The 26025-nt window shown below is 36.4% G+C and overlaps 1 protein-coding gene across 2 annotated transcripts in view; it reads right to left on the bottom strand.

The window, feature by feature from the left end:
• PPP1R9A (protein phosphatase 1 regulatory subunit 9A) overlaps nucleotides 1–26025 on the bottom strand; it is a 124492-nt gene that overhangs the window by 35164 nt on the left and 63303 nt on the right. For both annotated transcript variants that reach the window (XM_025164700.2, XM_007425110.4), the window contains exons 3-9: nucleotides 24816–24948; nucleotides 22260–22380; nucleotides 16473–16577; nucleotides 8566–8701; nucleotides 4638–4793; nucleotides 2126–2179; nucleotides 617–846 (exon numbers count right to left, since the gene is read on the bottom strand). In XM_025164700.2, the coding sequence (XP_025020468.2) occupies nucleotides 617–846; nucleotides 2126–2179; nucleotides 4638–4793; nucleotides 8566–8701; nucleotides 16473–16577; nucleotides 22260–22380; nucleotides 24816–24948 (935 nt within the window). The remainder of the gene's footprint in view (nucleotides 1–616; nucleotides 847–2125; nucleotides 2180–4637; nucleotides 4794–8565; nucleotides 8702–16472; nucleotides 16578–22259; nucleotides 22381–24815; nucleotides 24949–26025) is intronic.

Below are 26025 nucleotides of genomic sequence, written 5' to 3'. Positions count from 1 at the left end.
TAACATTTCAGATTAGCTTTTATGAAAAATGGTTAATCAGCACTATCAAAATAAACAAGTCCATGCTATTAAAAGTGTGTCGTATAGTGGGAAAAAAATTAAGTTGCTCCACAGACAGAAAAGCTGTGATGTGCAGGCATTATATTCTCATTTAATGTGGCTTATTTAGAACATATTTAAATATTTCAAAAGTTTGGTAAAATACTTTATGCATTTACAGCTTTAGCCTAAAATGGTCATACACATTTTGGAAGCTTTAAGCGTACAGGCACTATTTGGTTAATCATATTTGGAGGCTTATATCCCAAGCTGTTCTTCATTTTAAACTGCAATCCTACATATATTATCTGGTAATATGCCCCGTTGAACAATTTATATCCAGCCTTTTTTCTAGAAGCTTAAGGTGACATATATGGTATAACCATGTTACACTCACAAAACCCCTGTAAGTTAGGCTGAGACAGGGACTGATCAAAGTCAACCAAATAATTCATGTCTGAGCAACTTATATCTCCTCATCCAAGTTCAACAGTTGGATGACTACTGTTTGATTTGACTCTCTGCTTGCCCCCATACAGCCTGGGAATTCTTGACTAAGCACAGGGACGTTGCTTACTTTTGTTGAAAGTCCTTAATCAGTTTCTTAGCTTTGTTGTATTTCTTCTCCAAGGCCTGATATTGGTTCTGTGTTTCCTTCAGATGTTCATTTACAGTATGACACAGGGTTTGTGCCTCAATCCAATAACTCTCAAGTTTCATCATCCTGTCCTTGTTGTCCTCAATGTTCTGCTGAAGTTGGCTCTTTTCCACCTCCCACCTTACTTTCTCATTTTCAGCAACCTGTAGCTGGAGAAAGTTAAGTTACAGGTTTATTCATTCAGGTTAATTGACTGGAAAGAAGGATGGGAATATGGCTACTATTATTCAGAATAGCAGTAATTCAAAACAGCCTTCCCCAATTTCATGTTTCCTAGATCTGCGGACTTTGGCCAGTTAGCTGGAAATTACAGTTCCGAAATATTTGGAAAGAGCCAGGTTTATCAAACCTCATTTAGAGCAATAAAAAGCATTAAAACATCATCTTCATCAATGTAGTGCCCTCCAGTTTACTGATACTACAACTCCCAGATTCCCATTGGTCAATGCAATTGAGAATTTTAAGTTATAGTTCCAAAACTGTTGGAAAGCACTGCTTGGTGAACATGTTAGCAATGCTATTCTGTGCATATTTATTCATGTATCACACAGATGCCTATAGTTAGGAAAATGGCATGTAAGTGCTTAAAGAAACCTATATGAAAAGTACTGTAACAGGGATTAATGAAGTTTGATATATCTAAAGTACATTAATACCATTTTCAAACTATTTTGTATGTTATGTATGTGTATGTTATTTCAGTTCTACATGCTTTCATACTAAGGAACCAGCCTTTACTTTTATCAGTAATTATATGTCTAGGATTTGCTTCTGAATAAATTACAAAATTATAAGGGATTTGTGCATACGTTTAAAATCAGAGCTCCAAAAATTATTGGGCACAATTCAAATGACATAAACATTGTGGTTTCATTCTGAATTTAAATATAAATTCAAAAATAACATAAAGACAACTGGACATTCAGCAAGATGGATAAATTGACCTGGGTTTGATTCTGAAATATAATATTTGATCAAAGCAGAGAAAATTAAAGTCTCATGCAGCCTGGAAGTAACATGGGCTAATTAAAGTGGTAATAGAAAGTCTTTTGTTAAAGGACCAAATAGCATTTCCGAAACTTACAGCTTTTTGTGTTTTTTTACATAAGGAAAAATGTGCTTTCCAAACCGGTGCAGCAAGTTCTCATATATAAAAAACAAATGTCTCATCATTTCAAGACTGTGAGTGGTCTAATGATGGGGAAAGAAATAAAAATATAATATGTATCTGCAGTAATATCAATTACCCTGATCTCACGGAGGCTTGAATAAACCATTTCTGTAACACAAGTTCTCCTAAATCCACTAAAATAGTACTTTTTCTTGTTGTGCCTTTCTAAAAAGAACTTTTCTTTGCTTCTCTTTTGATCCAGCCTACTACAGCTGAAAATAAGAATATTATCATTTAGTGGTGGGAATCACCCTTACCTTTGTTTTCAGCTTCTGAATCTCAGCTTCTGTAACTGCGTGCTTGATTTGCAACTGAAAATGCAAAATCACAAAGCAAACAAGTGAGCTGCAAATGCCACTGTTCTTATATGCATATGTATTTGTGCGTGCATGCGTCTGTGTGTATCTATCTATCTATCTATCTATCTATCTATCTATCTATCTATCTATCTATCTATCTATCTATCTATCTATCTCAGACTTCTTGTACATCCAGTGGAAGGCCCACAAGAGTGCTGCAGTGCAGTAGACTGTAAATTAAAATATCTAGCTTGGAAAATGACTCAGTCTGTGCAAGCTAATTAAAGAAAAAGTGTTGCTGGCTAGCATCTCAGAATATAAGATTAGGATATTCAAGCTGCCTAGAGAAGTCACATCTCCTGAAAGATGTGATATTAATTGTCATACTCAGTTTCTTAGCCAGCCTGGATTTAAATGTTCTAGCACATATAAATATTCCAAGAAAGTATTAGTGCACTATTTAAGCAGACAGGTCCTAAAGTAACAGCAAAGCCTGAAAGAAGCTATGAAATGCACCAGTACTATGGAGGAAACAAAAGAAATATGCATATATACTCTAACCAAAAGGAAAATAATCGAAGAGATTCTCAAGCTGTCCTTGCACCTTCATTCCTTAGAATCTCTGAAATAGAAGCTCCGGATTTGGAAGTTTCTGGGAAAAAATAATTAATCTCAACTCTAAAATCAAAACTGGGATGATACATGGAAAGTAAAAGGCTGTGACAAATAAGAGACATTTCCTTTCCATGTTAAGGTCTCCATGGTAGCTAACTACAATATACACACAAAGACAATACATAAAGATAATGTAGTGGTCAGCTAAATTAAACAGAAGTCAACACCAGGAGATCAAAATCAGCTTGGGATACTGCCAGGCAAGTCTTTACCTAGGCCACCAGAAAGGACTCTAAACAGACCCCTTAGGTGTCAGGATTCCTTTACGGGCAGATATTGAGAGCAAGAATGTAAAGAATGTAAACTTGCAACTCTCTTAAACTAAATGTTTGAGGAACTGTGAGAAAAGGAAGACATGGAGAGATAGGAATAAAATGTGATGGCTTAGAAGCAGGAGTGGACTGCAAAATTGACTTGACCACTAGCTGGCAGCAAGGAGCATTTTCCGCATCTTCTGGAATTTTGTAGCTCAGGTATGACAGCCCTAAAACTGGTTGTAAATGTCTTCCATTCCTGAGTTTCAATAAACATTTAGTTCCTAACTGTGTTTGCCCAGCTCACTGAGAGTTACTTAGTTTGTGCCCATCTTGGTGGGGGGAGGAATCTGACATTATGAATAACTCAGCTGGATTTTTTTTTTTAATTATAAAGCCATAAATCACTCTTATCCTCAAAGCTTACGGCCTATTCTGCCTTTCTAAAACAATTCTATAAGCCATGAACTATATTTAGGCTTCTAAATAAACAGGTTTTCAAATAGCTTTGAAAACTACAATCTCTTCACATACAGATGGTTTACTCAATGTTTTCTCTGCTATTAAAACAGGTTCCTGTATTATCAATATAAACAATGAACACCGATCAGTCGCACTTAGACAATTGAGTCAGAACATGATACAACACATAGTAAACCAAGCGTTAACAAGGACTATCAGAACAATAGAAATTTATTTTGTAATATTAATCATGTCTGCTACTAAATTCAAAATATAGCACCTACACAGTAACAGAAGCAATCCAGTACAGTTACTTGGGGATGAACACAGTAATTGTTTCAGTATAAACATTGGTAAGATTTCCTCTGATACTAGAAAGATGAGCTCTGTAGAGAACCAGTATAATATAGTGGGCAAGGGGCTGGATTAAGATTGGGGTGATTCTACATTCAAGCCTACTCTCAGCTATAGAAGTTCACTAGTTAAATTTAGCCCAGTAACTCTCTCTTGGCTCAACCTACCTCACAATTGTTATACTGGACAAAAACTGGAGAAAGGAATGCTATGTATGCTGCTTGTGGGTCCTGGAAGTAAAGAGGTATATAACACTAATGAATGAGATTCACCTTCCAGCCAATTCCTTCTATTGCTATCACCACGGCACTAGTGTAAAACCAATTTGCTTCAGACTTGTAAGACAAAGAGAAGCTTCTGTGCCCTTTTGCAGATCTTTTCTGATATTAAAGAAGGGAGTGGAAATGGTTGTGTGCTACCATGCCTCTGAATACCAGTTTATAATGAATAGTGGAAGAGAACTGTTGACCTCATGTCTTGGTTGTGGACTTGTTACAGATAAAGTGGCTGGCCGCTACTGGAAAAATTAGAGAATTCTGATTCTCTAATCCCATTCAAGCCATTAACACATTAACTGTGAAGGCAAATGGGAAAAATTACACTCTGCACTGAGAGGAGTCTGTATCAGTGAAAAATGCAGTTTTTCAGTATCATCTGAATCCCAAATACAAGCTCTTGTTTTATTACCGATTTACTTACTATCTACTCCTAGCTCTCTGGCTTACCTCTTTGAATTTGTGAGCCAGTTTGGTGGTGTCCAATTCTGTTGGTGAAAACATGTCCTCATTTTCAGGAAGTTCAAACACTTCAATGGCCATATTGCCTCCTGGAAAAGGAGGCCCAATATCCTCCTCATCTTCATCTGTAGCATATTCCCCTGTCTTGGAAGCCAACGTTTTTAACAGTCTTTAACATTCTGTCACTAAACAAAACAGTTAATTGGTTTCACTGCACAAGGTTCCCCCAAGGAAGCAAATCTAAACAATTTTAACACCAAATAAAAACAGTAAGTGCGAAAATAATGGAAGCAGGAAGGTAAAATCTCTTAATAAGGCAAAGAGTTTCTGCAGAGGTGGTCACATAACACCTGTCATCAATTCCAAGTAATTTCTCCTTTTTCCTAGAATCCCACTGCATGATCCTAAGAAAACACGTTTGGTTTAAAGAGATGATATGCAGGCCTGAAGCACCTTTTCTTCTTTGAATCCAAAACACCACACAGACCTACCATTTTTATGTTTTTATTATTCTAAACCAGAGTTTCTCAACCTTGGCAACTTCAAAATGTGTGGAATGCTGGCTGGGGAATTCTGGGAGTTGAAGTCCACACATCTGAAAGCTGTCAAGGTTGAGAAACACTGTTCTAAAGGGTTAGTTGAGTCTTTATGCAGGAATAGTGTCTAAATGACATAACCCTTCTAAAAGTTATATCAAATGACTATTTATGGGGCCTTAGTCTAGACAAAGGACAGTTTCCAAAGATTTATCTAGCTGAATGGGCTGCAAAATCAAATATTATCAGCATCTGGCAAGCCATCTACATCTTAGTACCTGTGCTAGGTACGGGAATAAGGGCTCTTCCTTATCACCATGTTAATGTCCACTCCTCTACTCCCTGGATAGGCAGAAGGGTATGCTTCTATAAATTGTGCTGTTCCAAAGGCTGATTTACAATCTCCTTCAGTAACAAGACTGATGACCTATTCTTCCTTACAGTTTTACTGAGGGACAAACAAAGGCAGCAGTTGGTGGATTCCACTGGTTTTGTTTCTCTCCCACCAAAGGACCCCGGCTGGCAGGAAGACATCAACCGCTCTCCTGAACATTGGAGGAGGAGGTGTTGGGAAGGAGGTAAATTCTGATAGATGGCTAGATTATGTGACAAAATTTGCTCTGGCTTTATATATAAGCAAAAAGGTTTGATTGCAACTCATGCAAAAAACTTGTGGGAAGCCACAATATTATAACAACAACAATAATATAATTATTAAATAATTTTTTAACAAAGTAAAGTCTTAAGAGAAAATAAAGAGAAGAAAAATAGTGAATAGTGAGAAAAGAAAATAGAAAAAGAAATATTGCATTCAAGCCTTTTGGACCCAAGGTTTAGCACTATTCAGAAGTTAAAAGTACCCTGAAACAAATTATTAAATTGTTTGGCTTTCTTTTTCCTTCCCCACATTTTGTACCCAAACAAACTAAGGCATTTCCAAAACCCCAATTCACAGTTAAGCAAAGGGAAAGCACTATGCAGCAGGAAGGAGAAGAAAAGAAGGACAGCCCTGCTCTTCCTCCCACCTCATAGTTTCCTTCTCCAGCTGAGCTCTGCAACTATGGTTATTTGTCAAGCAATCCCCTTCGTTCCCTCCACCCAGCTCTTCCCAAGTGCAGCTGGTTGGTGCAGAAAGCTCAGTTCCTCTCTCTCTGACAGGTACAGTGGAATATACATAGCAGAAAAAAGAGAGAACCTGCAATGGAAGGCAGGAAGGAGAAAATGGTAGCTCTGGTCAGGCACTACAGACAGATGCTTCTATAGAAGCCAGGTGTCCTATTTTTCCTGCAGCCAAGACAAAATGGCCATGGAGGGAAGACATGTTTGCAATAGACAAGAATGGTAACAGGAAGTAGGCAGATCCTAGACCTTGATAGGCCATCATAAATATCAACGAGGCATCAGAGATCATTTGCACAACAAGATTTGTGTCAGTAGAAGACAAAAGAATTACTCAGAAACTAGAACAAAAAAAGATGAATTTAAGCCACCTCCATGACAGACTGGGGATGAGCCAAAGGTAATTAACTGCAGCTAGAAGGACATGAGGACAAGACTTAAGTCAAACCTCTGGATCAAATTTAAACAATTATGTTCTACACAACAGACAACAAATCACTGGGAAATTCTTACGTTTGAAGGGAATATAAAATATACAAGAAATATACATGCATGAAAATGATTGCTACATATGTTTTTGGAATATGAGAAAGTAGACAAATGAGATTGCTCTTCATCATTTTAGTAAGGGCTAATTTTTATTAATCCACGAAAGAAGACCTACAGTTCTCCACCTTAGGCAACCAAGAAAAAAAAATTGGAAAAAGCTTTTCAATTGATATTTTGTTCCATTCTAAACAGTGAGCCTGAAACAGTTCCTTCAAAATTAATTACAAGGAGTTAAAAGTAATCCTTTGTGCTTCAGCGTATTAATAAACCTAACTCTTAATATAGAGGCAATATAATCCTCTGCAAAATGTAGAGAACTATCAGTCATGAAAACTAGCATTTTCTTGAAGAAAAAAATTGTTTTAAATTCAGTCTGAAGCATTTACAAGTTTTTAAAAATATATATTAATGATCAATTTTTCATTTTGGCAAATAGCCAATGTCTGCAAAACTGGAAAAGCCAATTATAAAACCCCATTTGCCAGGAAGTAAACTGATGAATTGCTAATTGCTAGCCACAAAAGCCACAGGAATACTCCTCACCACCTCAATTTACCTTTGCTTTTTTTTTTTCCTGGGCATGCAGGCATACTTACAAACAAAACATTGGGTTAAAGCTGCCTGCCATTTTTATTTGCTAACAATGTCCATGGTATGAGACATCCCTATAATTAAAAATGATGGTAGATGCTGGTATTTTGCTTTACAACACACAGTATCCCTAATTATTTGTTTGAAGGAACCTCAAAAACAAAACAAAAAAACCAAGCAGTAAATCTATCATACATGTTGATAGCTGATATTTACCAATGCTGGAGGACTAAGAAATTCATTTGGTGTATTAATATCAATTTTAACCACACTAATGTAGATTCATAAAAAGTAATTGCCATGTAAAACTGGTGCAGATCAGTGGTAAAGTATAAACTCTATGTGCAGATAGTACCAGTTTCAATCCCTGACAATCCTGGATAGAACTGGGAAAAACTCCTGTATGAAATACTAAGGAATCACAGCACCAACTCATGGTTTGTTGAACTGTGATTTGTTGAATAAGTCAAACCTGGCTGGATTACATATCATGCTAAGCTACTTAGCATGATATGGCTTACAAACAATAAACCTAGGAATGGGGACACTATGGTCTTATTCCATCCTCAGCCACAAACTTTGGACTGGTCTTTCTCTAACCTACCTCCAGAGCTGTTATTGTGGGGAAAAACAGGAGGATACAGTAATGTCTACACTGCCTTGAACTCATGAATGAATGAATATTGGGTTCACATAATATGCTAAGCCACAATAAAAACAACTACATTATAGCTTAGGGTGACTCTATGAAACCACTCAATGGAGACAAACTGTTCTAGACGAAAAATAAAGCAGTTTCCTATATTACTTATATCACAATAATTTTACTGTCAAAGTAAGTGAGAATTGCCCTTTTGTATGCTTGAAAATTAGGGATCCCTACCTCCTCTTTTTGGCAACAGCCTCAAGAGTGAAAGCTAGAAGCTTACAGAAACAATCAAAACTGGATTCTCAGTTTTTGACTTCAAAGAAGAATCAGAAAATAGCAAAATGGTTAACTTTGGAAGAAGGCATTATTTCCAACTGCAATTACTCAAAACATTAAAGTAGAGAAAGTGAAATACAAATAGATAAGGAAGGGAAATTTCGTGATGTTACAAGAAAAGGAATGAACAGGATACCTCATCGTCATCTGCATCATATTGTGCATAATGCTGTTCCAGAAGCTCTCTCTGGCGTTGCTCCTGCTCTAGGGTCTGGCTGATCAACTGAGCCACTTCACTTACTTGTCCTGGTTTTTCTCTGCCAATTATAAACCTGAGGAGAACAGTGAACAAGGATCATCCCCCCTCTTCTCCTTATCACTCACTAAATAACCAAATACAGAACAGAGTACTGGAACATCTTAAAACTAAAATTTTGTGGAGTAACAGCCACTTTATTAAATAAATGGCAGCAGCATAACCAATGCCCAAATCTTTCATTTAAAGCCAAGGTATTTTATAGTGCATTGTTATTTGCAATTGGGTTATACTGAATTCAAATTTAAATGAGAGATTGCAAATCCATGTGTTCATTATCAGTTACTCCTTAACCCAGAATTCTGATGCAGAACAAATGTTATAATACAAATGAGATTCTCTTCAGCAGCAGAGGTGTTACTACTACCTGCAAATTTTAGGTGCCTCTAGTGAATAAGCACTTGAACTTACGTTATTTCAATTTGCATATTTTTTTTAATGATTTAGAAGAATGAATGAGTGCACTATGAGACCAAAGCCCTTGATACCAGATAGTTGTATCTGGCTGTTTCTACACAATAAAGGAGAAACAGTTGAATAACAACATTCAAAATGACATGGGTCTAAGGGGCCACATAAGAAGCTGCATACATCCATACATCCTAGATCCTTGTTGTATTTCAAAAGAATTCCTAAACGGGGGCAAAAGAGCATGTGGTTTTTACCTACCTTTTACAGTCCTGAGGTTGATGTTTTATGCACTCCCATCAAAATTAGGGAACTATTTTTATACTGTAATAATAAACACGTCACACAAACCTGTGATCGGATCACATAAAAATTCCTGGCATTTTAAGCATCCCCTTTTTGGTATGTTTTCTACTTTAAAATATTGGCCCATATTTTACAGGCATATTCTTTTCCCCTTCATCTCTGTGTTTTCCTGATAGTATTTTTTATTGTTCCCTTGTTAGCTAGAAGGATAGTATCTACAGTTACCCCACTTTTTGAGGTAATTCAATCAATGGTTTAATAAGTCACAAAAGCAAAGAAGGATTTCAGAAATACTCAAACTGGAAAATGTATTTTAATAACAGGCTACAAGATGAAGCAAATGTTTCTTGTACCTATATCTGTCTTTAGATCACATATACAAGGAGACACCAGGTTGGAGAAGGCTACTTTAAAAACACACATTAAAAATATGTACAGTTGAATCTAAAAGTTTAGACAAAGTTATACATAAATAGACGGTCACGTGAACTATACATGGTACACTACAAAGTTATATACAACATTTTCTGCAAATTTGAATGCATACTTACTGTTTATATGCAATTGATTTCAGAACCAAAATAATAACATAACAACTTCACTTAGGAATTCACTGAAACATTTGAACAGGGGTGCCTAAACCTTTGCACACAACTATACTTAAATTACATCACTGTAAATTATTACCAATTTATATTTTCATTTTTGATTACTGCTTCATATATTTTTCATTTATGTGCTGTTTTTCTATTCTGGAACTCAGATTAGCTCACCTAGATCTGGTGAGTCATTTGTTAGACATGAAGTCAGAGAAAGCAGACTGATGTACAGAATATTGCCAGCAACTGCTTCCAAAGAACGGAGTCTGAAATGGCCTGTTCTGAAATGTTGCTGTTACTGTGAGAACAAATAACTAGGTATGGAGAACATTCAAATCTTGGAGAAAAATCAGCTGAGAGAAATCTATTACATGGAGATAATGTCAGTAGTTTCCATTTCAATTGTTCCCCAAAGTTCATTGTGATACAATTATTATAAAGTCATGTATGAGACACAGAAATCTCATTTAGGTCTTTATTCAACTATACAATATAAATATGAACAGATATAAGACCACAACAATCTCTTCATATAATGAACCAAATGAATCAGAAATAATTGCATGGATGGTTCATTATATAAGTTAATCAAGGTGGGTTCCTGTAAGAAGTTTAAAGTAAATGTTCTCTTCAGTTCTCTGGCAGGTCCCTTGCTATGCTTTGGAAGAAGGAATCATGCAAAAGACCAGGGTCCTGCTGTCTTTTGGCTGTTTTTCCTCCCTTTGTGCTCTTCTGCATTCCTGTCCACGAACTGCAACTTCTACACCCATTAATTAAATAGCTTGCCTTGGAAAAATGAAAGATGTGGCCTTCCTTCATCTGAAAGAACCTAGAAAGGCAATGGCTGAACTTTTCCAGAGGCACAGAAAAAGTAAAATAAACTACCCCCCAAAACCATTCTCTTTGTGGGTCCTCACTGAAATGAAAAATCTATGATAGACAAGCCCACATTCCATCAACTTGAAGCAGACGCTGACACAGGTACCCAGCAAGAATTACAACTTACTTCCCTCCCAATCCATATTTCTACAGGAAAAGATAATTCTGCCCTTCATGTGGGATGATGGACATGGTGTGGTGAAAGTACATGCACCATTCCTTCCTTCCATATGGACCCCGTTAAAAGCACCACTTTGCTAAAAATGAGAAGCCCTTTAAGAAGAGTTTGGTAGCCTCAGAAGAGAGACATGAAAACCTGGAGCTGCCCACACTTTCACACCAGTCTTGAAATGAGTAAGTGCACTTGTCTTTTTCTTTGCATTTTAGTCTTTATTTAGTATTTCACGCTGAATTACTAATTTCTGCAACTAAAATAATCACAATTTGTTATATTTTTCCTATTCCTTAAGTAAAATTACTTCATTATATTTGCTTTATGTCTGTCAGTAAAAACTTCTTTAATTAGAGGAAATTGGTATATGTGTAGTAATTGGGATCAATTAACCAATATGCACTTTGGGTCACTGTTCAAAGATCTCATCGTGTATATATATATTAGGGTGTGGTCTAATGTTTGAACCATACTTCTGGGTACATTTGGCAATTGATCGTTTTACAATTGCAAATGTAGTGGTTTATCCCACCTGGTGGTGGCTATCAAAAATAGAAACTCTTATGTTCCAGCATTTTACTAGGAGTAGGGAGACCCAGGTTCTCCTTCAGTCCCAGAAGCCATCTGGGTGACCTTGGGCCAATCACTCTCTTTCACCCCAAAACAGCATCAGGCTTTGTGACAAGCTGGCTGTAGAACAACACCCCTGCCCCTGTTGCATCATGCTTTGATAGCTTCACCATGTAACTTAGCAAGTACAGTGGTACCTCGGGATACGAACTTAATCCGTTCCGTGACTCTGGGCGTATCCCGAGTTGGTCGTAACCCGAAGGAAATTTCCCCATAGGGTTCAATGTAAATCCGGTTAATCCGTTCCGCCCTCTGAATTTGGTCGCACCCCGAGGCAAATTTCCCCATAGGGTTCAATGTAAATCCGGTTAATCCGTTCCGCCCTCCGCCCGAATTTGGTCGCAACCCGAGGCAATTTCCCATAAGGTTCAATGTAATTACCGTTAATCCGTTCTGGCGTCCACGGACCACACGGAAAGCGGCCGGGCGCGGCGTGGTGTGGCGCGAAAATGGCCGGGTGCAGTGCGGCGCGGCGTGAAAACGGCCCGGCGCGGCGCGAAAACGGCCCGGCGCGGCGCGAAAACGGCCCGGCGCGGTGCGAAAACAGCCCGGCGCGGCGCGAAAACGGCCGCGGACCACGCGGCAGGGCTGGAAAAACAGCCGCGGACCACGTGGCACGGGCGGAAAAATGGCCGTGGACCACGTGGCACGGGCAGAAAATGGCCGCGGACCACGTGGCACGGGCGGAAAATGGCTCGTACCCCGAGGCGGAGTTCGCAAACCGAGGTAAAATTTTGGGGCCAGAGCTGGTCGTAACCCGAAAAATTCGCAAGCAGAGGCCTTCGTATCCCGAGGTATCACTGTACAATGCAAACATGCCAACCCCACAACTATGCAAGACAAATGCTAAGGGAAAAAAATGTTCCAGAGTGTTATACTTTAAAGCAACTTCTCCAGCAAACATAAATTGTATTGGAGGGCAGAAGATTTCTAAAGTACAAAATGTTTAAATATATAAAGACATTCCAGTTCAACTATAGAGACAGAAAAAAACATAAAAGAGGCATAATGTTCTGAATCACTGCCTAAAAGGTTGCCCACTTAAGCCTACAACAACCTAACTAATTATATACTTCCTATTTCTGGCTCACTTTTGCAATGGCAAGTGTATGATTTTAGATAAGAGAATATATATATAAACATAAGTCCAAAACAGGAACAAAGACATTAGCAAAGTCTGTCAGAACATTATCTTTTTCAAGTCCCACTAAAAAGAACGACATACAAAATTGGACTGTGCCATTTGAAATTAGTGATGTCCTAAAATTTAATGTAGTACTTCAATTTAGAATTCTGTGTTCACAAAGATTTTATTAATTTATCCTGGAGCCAGCCTCAGAGCAGGGACAGAGGAAGACTTGTCTACCATGTTGCTTCCAATTGTACTGGTAGTATCATTAACATATTTCTAGCCTCCATGGCCAAATTCTAGGAATCCCAGTTTGTCTGACATCCCCAAATTCTATTCTATAAACAAGATGAACTCAGTCAAACAGACAATTAGAAACTACGCCCATATAGAGCAGAAAGCAGCAGCAGTTCAAAACAATCCACAGGATTTAACAGAATGAAAACAATCCTATAGCCTGAAACAAATGGAAAACATGGGCACCGCGGTGTCCAGAGTGGGGATCAAACAAATCAGACTGACAAAACCAGTGTACAATATATGCCGTGCCCCTCTCGTATGGGCATCATGATGTTGCCCACATGTCCAAAAGAGGCCCAGATTGCAGAGCGACAGCACAATGCTGCTTCTGTCATTTTGAGGAAAGCAGCAGAATCCTGAAGATGCCAATGTACAGAATATGCAATCCTATTCTTGATTAATTTCTTTTCTATCAGAACTTGTGCTTCTTAATGCTTTCCAAATTAGATATTTAAATGTAAGGTATTTCTATCTGATTCATATGAAGGTTGCAATGTGTGTTCACACAGGAGAGAAGTCAGAAAGAGAAACAATGACCGGGTGGCTGGCCAGTCAACAAAACACGTGGTATAAACACGTTTGATGGCAACAAAATTAGGGCTACTTCAAGGAATATTAATTAAACTTCTCATGCATAGAAATGGTAAAATCTATCATTGCAATATGTGGATCCAATAAAAGACAGAACTGGGAGAAGAGGTAAATTATTACATAGAAATATAACTGAACAATAACCTAAGCAAAAATTATCACAAGTTGGATTATGTTTATTAACATAAACCTGATATACTAATGTGAAAGGTTCTAGAAGATGTTTGCCTAGTGTACAGATTCTCAAGTTTTGCAAATCACTATCCCTAAAATGAGAAATGTATTTGTGCAACCCCTTTCATGAGTAAAACTAATGTATCATTGGGGTTAAGGTTGGGAAAGACATTTATTAAAAGTTTCGTGACTTCTATTATACTTTCTTGATTTAGGCTTATGTTTACCAACACCATTAGTAGACTGGACATCATTAGGTTTTCTTTTAAAGTCCAGCAAAAAAATCTCCATTTTGAAAGGCTAGAAATGTAAAATAGCAGATAAAAACTGTGCACTAACTTCAGATTATACCAGCTAATCATATTGGGATTTTTCTTTAACTTCAGTGAATATAAAAAAATTGGCATGATATCTTTCATTGGGATAACCAGGTCTCAGCTGACAAGATTAAAGGCACATTTTCATTCTTATACACTGATACAATGTGCCAGTTAAAGGCACTTGAGCTATTCTATGTGGAAGCTCCAACAAAGAATTTATTGTAAATAAATGACTTTGTCAGACTGATCAAAAATGCTTATAAAACTTGTCAGAAAGCTAATAGAAAAATCAAACGTGTGCCAGAAATTTAACTCATTTCAAAATATTGTGTGTGATTTTTCAAATATATTTCTTAATTAATTTGTATAATGAAGAATTATTGCTAAAATTTATACATTTTTTAACATTTGTTTATTATAAATAGAACTACAGTGGAACTAAAGTCCAAGCAATAAAGCTTCTCTTTGTTCTTTCCTCTTTATTGGAAAGAACTTTATATAAGTCCAGGTAGGCAAAGAGTTAATGTAAAAAACTGAAGAAACCACAAACACTAAACAACAACAAAATTAAGCATTCTGCCTTAGATGTGTCAGAACTGACTGGAACCGTCCTTATCATTAGAATGAAATGCTGTATGTCACACACTTACAGCTGAGGCTCACAATCTCGTCTACCAAGGATAAGTTTGGGGAAAAACAGTGCAACATTCTGAATGAAACGTGATCACGGAAAAAATATTCTGCCACATGACCCAAATGAGACAAGAAAATATAGAAACTGTGATTGGGCAATTTGGAGACCCAAGTATGCATAAAAATAGTGACAATCTGCTGAGTTTGCACTTAAAAAAAAGATCTATTTGTTTTGAATATATGGTTCATGTGGACACATGACAAAACTAGGAATATAAATCTAAAAACCTGATTAATTTGATGGTTTCCAATGAAAGACTGAAAAAGTACTGCAGTGCAGATTACAGGATCTTCTGAATATGGGACAAATAATGTTTTGATATTGTCAAGAGAAGACCTTGGCGGGGAAAAATGGAGAGAGAAGAAGAAGAAAAAAGTGAAAGAACATAGAAATAGAAGGGGCTCAGAAAGTGAAAGTATAAATCCTGTATGAAAGAAAGATTAGAAGATAATCTCCCAACTGAATGAATAGGAAGTGGACATGTGGAGAGAGTGATTTTTAAAAAATCTGTTACAAAGTACTAGTGGTGTGCATATTAAAATAAATAGGTTTGAATTATAGAACATTTTGTGCAAATATGGAATTAAAAGCTAGTTCTGTAATGCAACAAGAGTGCTATACACTAGGCACAAAACATGTCTGAAAATAAACATTAGTAAATAATTCAACATTGAGTAGGGAGTAAGACAAGAATGTATGAATCCTGTTGGCTGACAGCCCAAATGATTCGCACCAAAGATTATATAAACTGTACAATGCAATAAGAAGTATGGATCTGAAAATTAAAATACTGAAATCCAAAGTACTGTAATTCAGATATGACTGGAGCTGGGAGGCCACTGCCTTCTCAATCAACTTTGCCCAAAGAGAAATATTCTCTTAGATCACAAAAAAATTTCTTCAGTAGGGTTCTTACAACATTATCCTTTAACCAGGCAAGGGACCATCCACAAGATTGGTTTAATAACTTTATGAGCTACCTTTAAAGTATTTTAAAGCAAGAAGGCATACATAATTCTGTTTTTAAGCAAAAATTTAAAAAGTAACAGAAATCCTTACCCTTCCAACTACAGGAAAGTCAAATGTTTAGGGACAAACACTGCAGGATAATTAAAGTGGCTAAATTCACACAGATAACTAAAGGGGGAAAGACAACATACGTTATCCATCTTCATAATATGAAACACCGTGGGATGGTGCAACGTCATAATTGCGAGCCGGCTGTTGAGCACCTGGATCATGATCACGTGACTGCAGGGACACTGCGATAGCCGAAACTGCGAGGACAGGTTGTAAGTATCACTTGTTCAGCGCTGTCGTAAGTTCAAATGGTCACTGAACAAGTGGTTGTTAAGTGAGGACCATCTGTACATTTAACAGTGTGAAGTAACAACCAGTAGACTAATATCTAATATACTTAGATTAAGTATGGATCCATAGATGTAAGTGATGCATTGAGGAAAAAGGCTGTTTGCAAATGTATTTGTTTTCACTCTATTTATTTGCATTACACTATTTGTGTCGCTAGACAATATCATAGTTGTGTAAAATTTAACATTTCTCTCCCATGGTTTTTGAATGTTACCTGACTCTTCCTTTGGTATTTCTGAGAACCGTCGCAGCAAAATTTTGTGTGACACCAACCAGGCTGATTCCATCTACTTCTACAATTTGGTCATTTACCTGGATCCTTTCAGAAAAAATAAAAAGAACAGACATTTAAAGAAATGCATGACATCCTATAATCTGCTTAATGAAATAGCTTGGCCTTATATTAATTCACTGCTGAAGCTTCTTCTGAAATTTAAGTCAAATGTTTTTGAACTAATTCTTCACTTTTACAGGAGATAAAACAAATAACCAAAACCAACTGCAAGAGTTTAACATCAGGTACCGTGGCAAGTTTATAAATACTGTGTAAATATTGAACCAATAAAAATAAACACATTATCAAAGCCAAAGTTTGTACTATCTGGAATAAAAGACACCAAAAGGGGGGGAGGGGAGCATAATATTGTATGGTATTGAGGCTCAATCGTTTTTTACTGTTCAATTGCTTTCTGGTTTCTTAGGTTTGCATTTAAGTAGAATCAAATCAGCAATGCAACCAGTATCTCATATAACTTGGCTCTTGAAACAAATGACATTTTGGTCATGCCCAATGAATTATGTTACTAAATGCAATCCAAGAAAGCTTCCTCAAGCCTTCAGGTTTTTTGCCACAAAAAGCAAAAAACCAGATATGGCAGGGGCAGAGGTCTTGACACATTCTAGTTGATTCGCTGCTACTTTGTTTTTGCTATAAAGTCTCTGGAAAGATTAGTGGGCTGTGTTATCTTGGGACAGTGAAAACAGTGGCAACGGGGAAAGAAAGGACTGGAAAGATCAAGGGGCTGACAGTCCAGTGACATACGTCTTCTTGAATTTGTGAGCCACCAAGGATCTTTTGTGATTGTGGCACGATAAAAATTTGCTGGCAAAAAGAATTAACCAAGAAAGCAAACTTCTAGAAGCTGTAGAGAGCGCAGAAGAGGTGATATGCACCAGCCTTGCCCTACTCACCCACCTAGATTTTGTTTTATCTGAAACCCAGACGAAACAAAATGTTTCAGGTTTTGGTAGTGTCTAACTATGGCTGGCTTGGAGCAGTTCAACTGAACCTCTGGAATGTAATGATTCATCCATTTTCCGCATTTTGTGCACACTCCTGCTATTCACTGTTAAACTCAAACACAGATTGAGATCCCAGGAAAACCTAGGTATATGCATGGTTTAAAGCAGATACAAGGCATATAAGGCTAAGTTGTTCAAGAGAGTTGTTCAAACTTTGGATGGCAGTCAGGTGAAACCCTTGAACACAGGAGGCTTTTAGCCTCTTCTTGAAAACTGTGGACGTTCATCAATCCTGATTTCCAGCATTAGGCTGTTCCCAAGTAGATCTGCTTGAACCAGGTCCTTCTCTATGTAACTAAGCAGCCCATCATTCCCAATCTCTAATTCTGCAGAGATGCCAGCAGTCCTTTAGACTGGGTAGGTATGGTTCAAAGTCTGAATTACCACAGCCAGAGTCACAAGTAGTGGGGCCTAATGTCACCCCTCTAGTCCTGCTGGGGCCAGGACTGTTTGTGTCTGATTTCCTGAGTACCTTCTTTTGGTCCTTTTCTTTACCTGAGAATGATTTCTCTACCAAGGACATGACAGCAGGTGGAGCATTGGGTATGTTTCTGCTAAATAAGGTGATGAGAAAGAGTCTCTTTTGTTTCTCTCTACAACAACTATTCTACAAACAGGCAAGCCCTTCATGGTAGCCATTTTGTGACAGAATCTACAACATGCTCTAAAAATGCCAAATATGCTCATTGGCTTGAAAACGTTGCCTACCTTTGCTTCTTTAAATTAAGAATTGAATTCCAGAGACTTTTCAATCCTCCTTTTCTACTTGCCACTGCCTCCCTCTCATTTATGACTCATTTTTGGAAATATGTAAGATGGATTGACATAGTCTCCCTTGTATAACAGGAAATATTTTCATACAGACCTATATATAAGAAGTTAATTTTTTTCCCTCATCAGAAGGGGGAAATGTATAGAATCAGAGGTTTTTCACAAAAAATATATTTTCAGTTGAATAGTTTAAATATTCTGTAATTTTATAATTTTTGGAAATAGAGAACAGCATTTACTCAAGAATAGAATGATATTCTTCAATATTCAATTACTGTGGTTAACATAAAAATTATAAAATCAGGTCTTCAACAGTAAAAAATTAAATTTTGAGTTGTTAAGTCATTACCCTGCATGGGGCTTTAATTCATTTATTTTGTTACTGAAATAAAATTTTAGAAGGAAGTCATCCTAACAGGCACAGTATTGTTCTGTATGAAAAATTCACCCAGGACACAATCCATTCCACCTTGTCAATGCAGTGAGGATCACCTTTCCCTTCAAATAAGCACATGCACAGGCAGCATTTTGAGCCACTAATGGAAATGGAGAATTTATAACTTCACTGATGTATCCTTTTCTATCCAGTGTAGGCTATTTTCAAAAAGGAGAATATGGGGGACATGAAGACTCATCCAAATCCCCTAATGGCACTTCATGCTCTTTGCATGCACAGTAATGTGCAACGACTCATAGTTGGAAGAAAAAAATCTACTGAACCTTTCCAAATTCTACACATTTCCAAATTCTAGACTGAGCAACACTATTTTTATCCCTTGTAACTACATTTACTGTATATAGTATTTTATTGGGGAAACATACCAAGTAGACAATGTACATTTCTTAACCATCTGTATCTAGACAGGTATACTAATTCTTTCAGTATTTGGAACGCTAAATTTAGAAATTTAGCGTTCCAAATACTAGAATAGTATTTAGAAATATTTAGCATTTAGAAATCAGGTATACTGATTTCAATTGTCAGACTAGAAAATATCAGGACTGGAGAAGAATAGCCAAGAAACAATTCTTACTGAGCTTGGATTAATTAGGATTTATTAGAAAAAATGGGTGAAGTGAGAATGAGAAATCCACCAAATAACTTTCCTTTCAAATGTGGTACTTATATAAAAGCAATTCAAAGCTTTTATATTCTGGGCTTCTTCCTCCCATGATTCTGGTGTAATGGAGAAGATTCCAAACTCTTCTGAGAAGGGGGACAGTCTGCACCTGGATTTCATTCACGGAATGGTTACTAGCACATTACCAGTTGATCTCTTACATCTGATGTAAATCACTGATGAGATATCACCATTATTTGCTGAATATTTAATTGCTTAGTTGGGAAAAGTAGCCTAACAATTTCCTTATTCTTCTGAAGGAGCCAATAAATTCTTCTCTCTTAGCTTCATAAACACACAACATATCTATTTTTCTTTCATTTCACTTGTTATATCTGTTCTTTATCATTTACTCCTCTTATATTCAAAGTCATAGACTTCCATATCCTATGGTCCTCACCAGATGGATCCAGGGATATTGATCTCCGCTACACATCATGGTTTTAATCAACTGAGGCTTTCATGTAACACTTTTTAGTAAGAAAGAGAAGGTGAAGATTAAGTTGCCATATATAGTCTTGCCTGTGCCACATGCGGCATTCCTTACTCAATGTAAGGATGGTACCAATCAGTTTTGACACATTTTGGCTAGTATGCCACAAGCATAGCCAAACCCTAATTTTACTCCAAATATATTCATACTATTCTGTGCAAGCCTAAAAACTCCCTTGCAAGCTAACATACTCAATTACTCCCCAACTGATTTGTACAAAATAAAAGTGGGAAATAAATCTAATAACAATAATATCAATAACAACTAGGAGATTATCTGTATACTGACCCATAGTCAGGATGCCAAACACATCTTATTTATTTATTTATTGTGAAATGAAGTAGAACATTTTAAAATTTAAATTTAATTAAAAATTTAACATGAGTTTCAATTTGCTTTGATGTAACTTTTCTCCATCTTAAGACAGCAAACAGAATGGCTTTTATGCACAAAGCAGCATTTCAAACCATTAAAAACAAGAAAAGAAACAAGAGAATTTTTCTCAAACACTCCACATTCCTAAGATAAGGCCTAATGCTGGGCCACAAGAATATAAAAATACCTTCTCACATGTAAGTGTGTGAACTATTTGAAGAATATAACTTATAATTTTGCCTTAAAAGTAGAGTACTTTACACTGGGAAGATCAAAAGCAACCAAATGCCTATGAAAACTAAAGGATGCTAATAATGAGCTAAGGAACAAGAGAGAAAACTGACAGTAATTACATTTTCCAATCAAGAAAAAGAGATTTATCGAATGATTACACAGCTAGAAACACTCAAGGTAGAAAGCATACTGTGGCAAAGTAAATCTCTGATTAATTTTTAAAGGACTGTAAAAAGAAAAGGTTGTAACTAAAAAATAGAAGCAATATTAATCTTTGGGTGCCACAGTTATAATTCAAATTAAAATTGCCACTTTAAAGCTATCTTTCATTTTTATAACTTTGCTGCATAAAAGTTATAAAACTTTCCAGAAACAGAATTAAAATCATATAATAAAAGTTCCAACTAGAATACAAAAACATTTTTCTATCTGTATCCTCAATTTATTTTTAAAATGGCCACCTGTGCTATTCTAATAATGAACAGATGCCCCAGAAATCTGTGTGCGAGGTCATAACTCTTTTTCTCAGGATACCTTTGTATATGCATATATGTAAAACAGGTGTATGCTTCTATTCAAAGCACTGAATCAAGTTAATATGTTAGTTAGTTAGTATGTTGATTCTGTTTGATTTTTTTTTTTTCAAACTTGATCCAAATCACTGATCTGCTCTGGAAAGCAATTCAATTCAAAGATTTGATCAACCTGCCATCAAACTGATTTCAATTGAATCTGTGTAATTCTTGTATGTAATCAGCAAGAGCTTTATGTTAGTTCCTTAATAGGAAAATGTGGTGGCAACTGAAATTAACTGTATGAAGAGTCCACCATTAGACATTCTAACTCTTGGCATGTTTCCCTTTCTTTCTAGATTTTTTAAATGTTTTAATTAATTAATTAATTAACTTTTGGCTTCATTATCTGTTTATATCCAAACCTTTGCTACTTCTGACACAGTGGGACTACACTATTTTGTATTTGACCATAAGTTTCCCTTGAACTTTTTATAACTAACTTATGTTCAGTCAACTGTTCATTCTTTATTTACCTTCAGTTTTGCCCTGTTTATATGCTCTGGTCTTTCATTCATTATTGATCTCCAAACTTAATCCTATGAATTCCAATTAGCAATAATTAATCATATTTTCAGTTTATCTTTAAGTCCATAGTGACTTCAGGATAAAAAGGACTAAATGCTTGATAGACAAAAGTATTTTCCTCAGTGGTTCTTATCACCAACTTCAGTTTACAGTATACTGAAATGTAGACTTGCTGTAAAATTAAAAAGCACTCTTCAAAGATGTACCTTTCCAATTCCTTTCTCATCTGATGGTAGCTCATCTGATGATGTCATCTAATGATAAGGTTTCAAAGAACACAGTCTGTGATGAATGTTTAGAGGCTCAAAAGTGTGTTTAATTTTTAGATGTTTATACTTCAATATGATTTAATTTTCAGCTTGAAGTGTTTAAATAAAACCAAATCTGATGTTAGCTGATCTGCCTATTTAATTTAAGTCACTTGAGAAGTACTCATAAGATTACAATGAACAACACAAGCTTATAATGATTATTCATAGGCTCAATCAGGTTTGTAATTTTTAGAAGTTTATATCCCAATATATTTTAATTTTCAGTGATAAGATTTTAAATACAACCATATGAGGATCTATTTAAAATAATGAAAATTCATAATTTTTATTTACCTGCCATCTTTTTCTGCAGCTCCACCTTCTGTTACAGTTTTGACAAATATGCCTAGCTTCTCAAGGCCTGCATCTGCTCCAACTCCCATTCCAATAATACTGATACCAAGTCCATCTTCATCTGAAAAACAGATTGAGTAAAGCTATTCAACTAGCTTCAGAGGAATAATCCTGTACTCTTTCTTTTTAGTTGGCTCTAAACTTTGTGCATAAAAAACCCCACACAAATACACTTACGCACATGCAACTGTGATTCTATTGATGGTCTTCTACCTCTGAACCTCTAAACTTGTTTACTTCACTGCTCACTTTTTACTTTAAATAACAATTTAGAAAACATGGCTTCTAATACAGGACTCAGGAGCTCACTACCCCAATTTATATCTCTACATTGTGAAAACTGTTTCAGGAAAGTTAGTCCATTATGAAGGATAAATTCATTCCACAGAAATTGGTACAGGAATTTTTCAGTCCCTCAACCTCCTAATAACAGCAACCACAAGTTTAAATCACTTTTGCAACAATCTGAAAGCTTCCAATAATCCTTTGCAAGCATTAGATAGAGACTCTTCCTCACTATGTCCATCACTGATCTCTCTGGCAATGAATGAATGATTATGTGCCATCAGGTTGGTCAACTCTTAACCACTTATGCTGATAAGATTTTCTCTAGGATGAGCTGTCCCAACCTGGTCCTTCGTATCTTCCAACAGTACAGCCACTACTGCTGTAACTGAATCCATCCACCTTGCTACTGGTTGTCCTCTTTTTGTGTTTCCTTCCACTTTCCCCAGCAATATATATTTTTCAAGAAACCCTCTGGCAATATTGCCTAATATAGTCTTGCATTTTCAAACATACAGATATTTAGCAGTAGGCCCAAACTGGGATTGAGAGTATTCTTTACAGAAGATAGATACACTCAACTATATTATCTACAGTTATTTTATGAAACTGGTTTGCAGCAGAGTAAATGAGAAAGGAGAACTAAGTAAAAGCTAGTTGAATTTTTTTAAAAAAATAGAGAAAAATAAATGGTTGGCATATGTGAGTATAAAAGAAGTGAAGAAGGAAAAGGAATGGAAAAAATGGAATAGCAAATGACTGTTACTAGGGTGACAGACAGTGGTCTGATAAGCAAGGTAACTGATTTATATCTATTTATTAGATTTATACTGTGCCTTTCCTCTAGAAGCCCAGGTAGTATATCTCTGTTGGTCTGTAGGTCAGACAATCAATCACTCCATTCTTTAATTTACTGAAGCAAGCACTTTAAAATGTGGGGGTATAATTGCTGTGGAGACACTCTGCCCCTTTGCTGAGTGACAAAATTCCCAAACAATATGTTGGAGATGGAACTTTACAGAAGATTTTGAACTGGAACAGAGTGAGTTAGAGACACCCTACCTGCCTCAATTTTAAACATTTGAAGTGTCCCATTCCACACCAGTTCTGAACTTTGCCTTGAGTTGGTCATCACTCATTCAGGCAGGCAGGCAGACTTACATGACCACCCATCTTACATACAATAACCCTGGGCAGCTCACAAGGAGATAATAAAACATAAAATGACCATAAAACCAATATCAAAACAACTCCCAGTGCTGCAAAAGAAGATTTCCCTGCACCTGAACCTTTACATTTACTGGGTTGCAAACTCATTTTAGCCCAAAGTTTGTGGGAAGACACAGCTCTGTAAGGCCTTCCAGAAGGCCAAAAGAATGGGGACCCTCCTGATCTCATGGGGGAAGCTGTTCCACAGGGTAGGGACAGCTTTGGAGAAGACGTGCTTTCTAGGTCTTGCTAGATGACAACTTTAAGGAAACTGACCTGTAGCACACCCACCCTAAGCAACTTAGTGGAACAGGCAGATACACTCAGGGAAAGGCAGTCCCTAATCCTAATGTATGGTGATATTTTAATTTTTTATCTTCCAGAAAATCTATCATTAGTATTCTCCTCACTTCTGATTTACTTGCTGAAAATGTAAATTCAAACATGGGGTTTAGCCCTACATTTGCTAAAGACAAAGATTCATCCAATGTCTCAGCAATATTCTTATCCTCATTTAGTACATTTTTAATTTTTGGGACAACTTCCTAACCAAATTCCCTGCCTCTTTATTTAAACATATTTAATTTTGTTAACAGTACATACCTTAAATTCTTTTCCCCTTACTGTTGATTTTCATTTCTTTGGAAAGGAATAACTATCAGCTTGAATTTCTTTTATCTCAAGGTTTCTGTAATCTCAAGGTTTTCATAATGCTGCACTGTTAAGCTTCTTAAAAATTACACTGAAGCCAATGAGTTTTAAGTGCTCTGAGAGCAGGATTAAAGTTCATGTGAATTAAATCTCTTACAAAAATAAAAAATGGAATACCCTGAAATTATTTTCATAAATTGTACTACTGATTGCTTATTACAGCTTCAATGAGCAATATACAGCTGGTTTTTGTATCAAACTTCAAATGCCAAAATTTAAAAGCATATCTGAGCAGCACTTCATATATTAAACCATTCAACTCCCAAACTACAGCAATTTCAGAATATATACCTTTTTCAAGGTCTACTGGGAAAAGCTCCAACTTCTCCACACGTTTTTCTAGTTCATACTCAGCTGATGCAGCTACTGGATCAACTTCATCATTTCTCCGGTCATAGTCTTCATTAGAGTATGTGTTGAAAACCTAAAAAGAGATTATAATCAGTTAATCTCAAAGGCCTACACCTAAGGCCTCCCATTAAACTAGGCAAAAATGATTACTTCCATAAACTGTGAACTCACCAGAGATTCAGAGTAGCTACTATGGAAAACACCAAATTAGACCAAATTATCCTTTGATTAAACCCCTTCTAAATGAAAATATTGATCAGTAAAACTGAACCATCTTAATTTACATACAGGTTAAAATGCTTCATTTATGGAGCAAATCTTCATTGTGCATCCATATTGAGTTTAAAGTCTGGAAATGACAAAGCACAAAATAACTGGATTTGAGCTAGGAAGGTACAGAAGTTCCAAGGGAGGCTGAAACTAGACAGAGTTTCTTGGCATAACTCACCATATTGCTATCCCTTCAAAGCAGGCCAAGTCAGGAATCAGACACCACAAGAATACTGGAACTCTACTTTATTGGTGTTGAATATAATAACAGAATCTTGAAAGCCTGCCTGAGTTTCCCTCTGCCCTGCTTATACTATACAGAATCAAGGTGGGATTATTTTGAATCTTTCTGTGACACTCCCTCCCTTCCCAGGTCTGAGCTGTGATCTACTTTCCCCTTTAGTATAACTTAACAATTCTGGTAATGTACTTGCATTCCTTCACCAATTTTATCTCTGCAATCCTCTACAATTAAAATAGTAAGTATGTCAAGGAAATTTTATAAAGCTATTGGAAACATGAAGAAAGTGCAGAGTTCAAGAGGCTCTCTGAAGTAATAGAAAGCATACTCAGATTAAGCACCCAACAATTAAAATAGCTCTAAAATAGAAAATGTATTTCTTTTAATAGTATAACTGTTAAAATAATTGCTATTTTCTCTGTTATTGGAATTAATTCATTTAACAGTTGCTTGACTGTAAATTCATTGTTTTAACTGCATAAATAGGATGAAGAATGTAACCTGTTTTATACTATTAAATTTTATTATGTACTCTTTGACCACAATAAAGATTTGTTCTTCTAATCATAATAGGATCATACTCTGGGTAGACCATACTTGTCTTACAAGAAATAAAATCCTTGTATTTTGTTTATTAGG

The sequence above is a fragment of the Python bivittatus genome, unplaced genomic scaffold (assembly GCF_059951505.1).
Source record: "Python bivittatus isolate LINGU-HERP-01145 unplaced genomic scaffold, Pbiv_v1 ctg000610_np1212, whole genome shotgun sequence".
Lineage (NCBI taxonomy): Eukaryota > Metazoa > Chordata > Lepidosauria > Squamata > Pythonidae > Python > Python bivittatus.
Note: the sequence above shows the minus strand (reverse complement) of the source record. Positions and strands in the feature narration are given on the sequence as shown.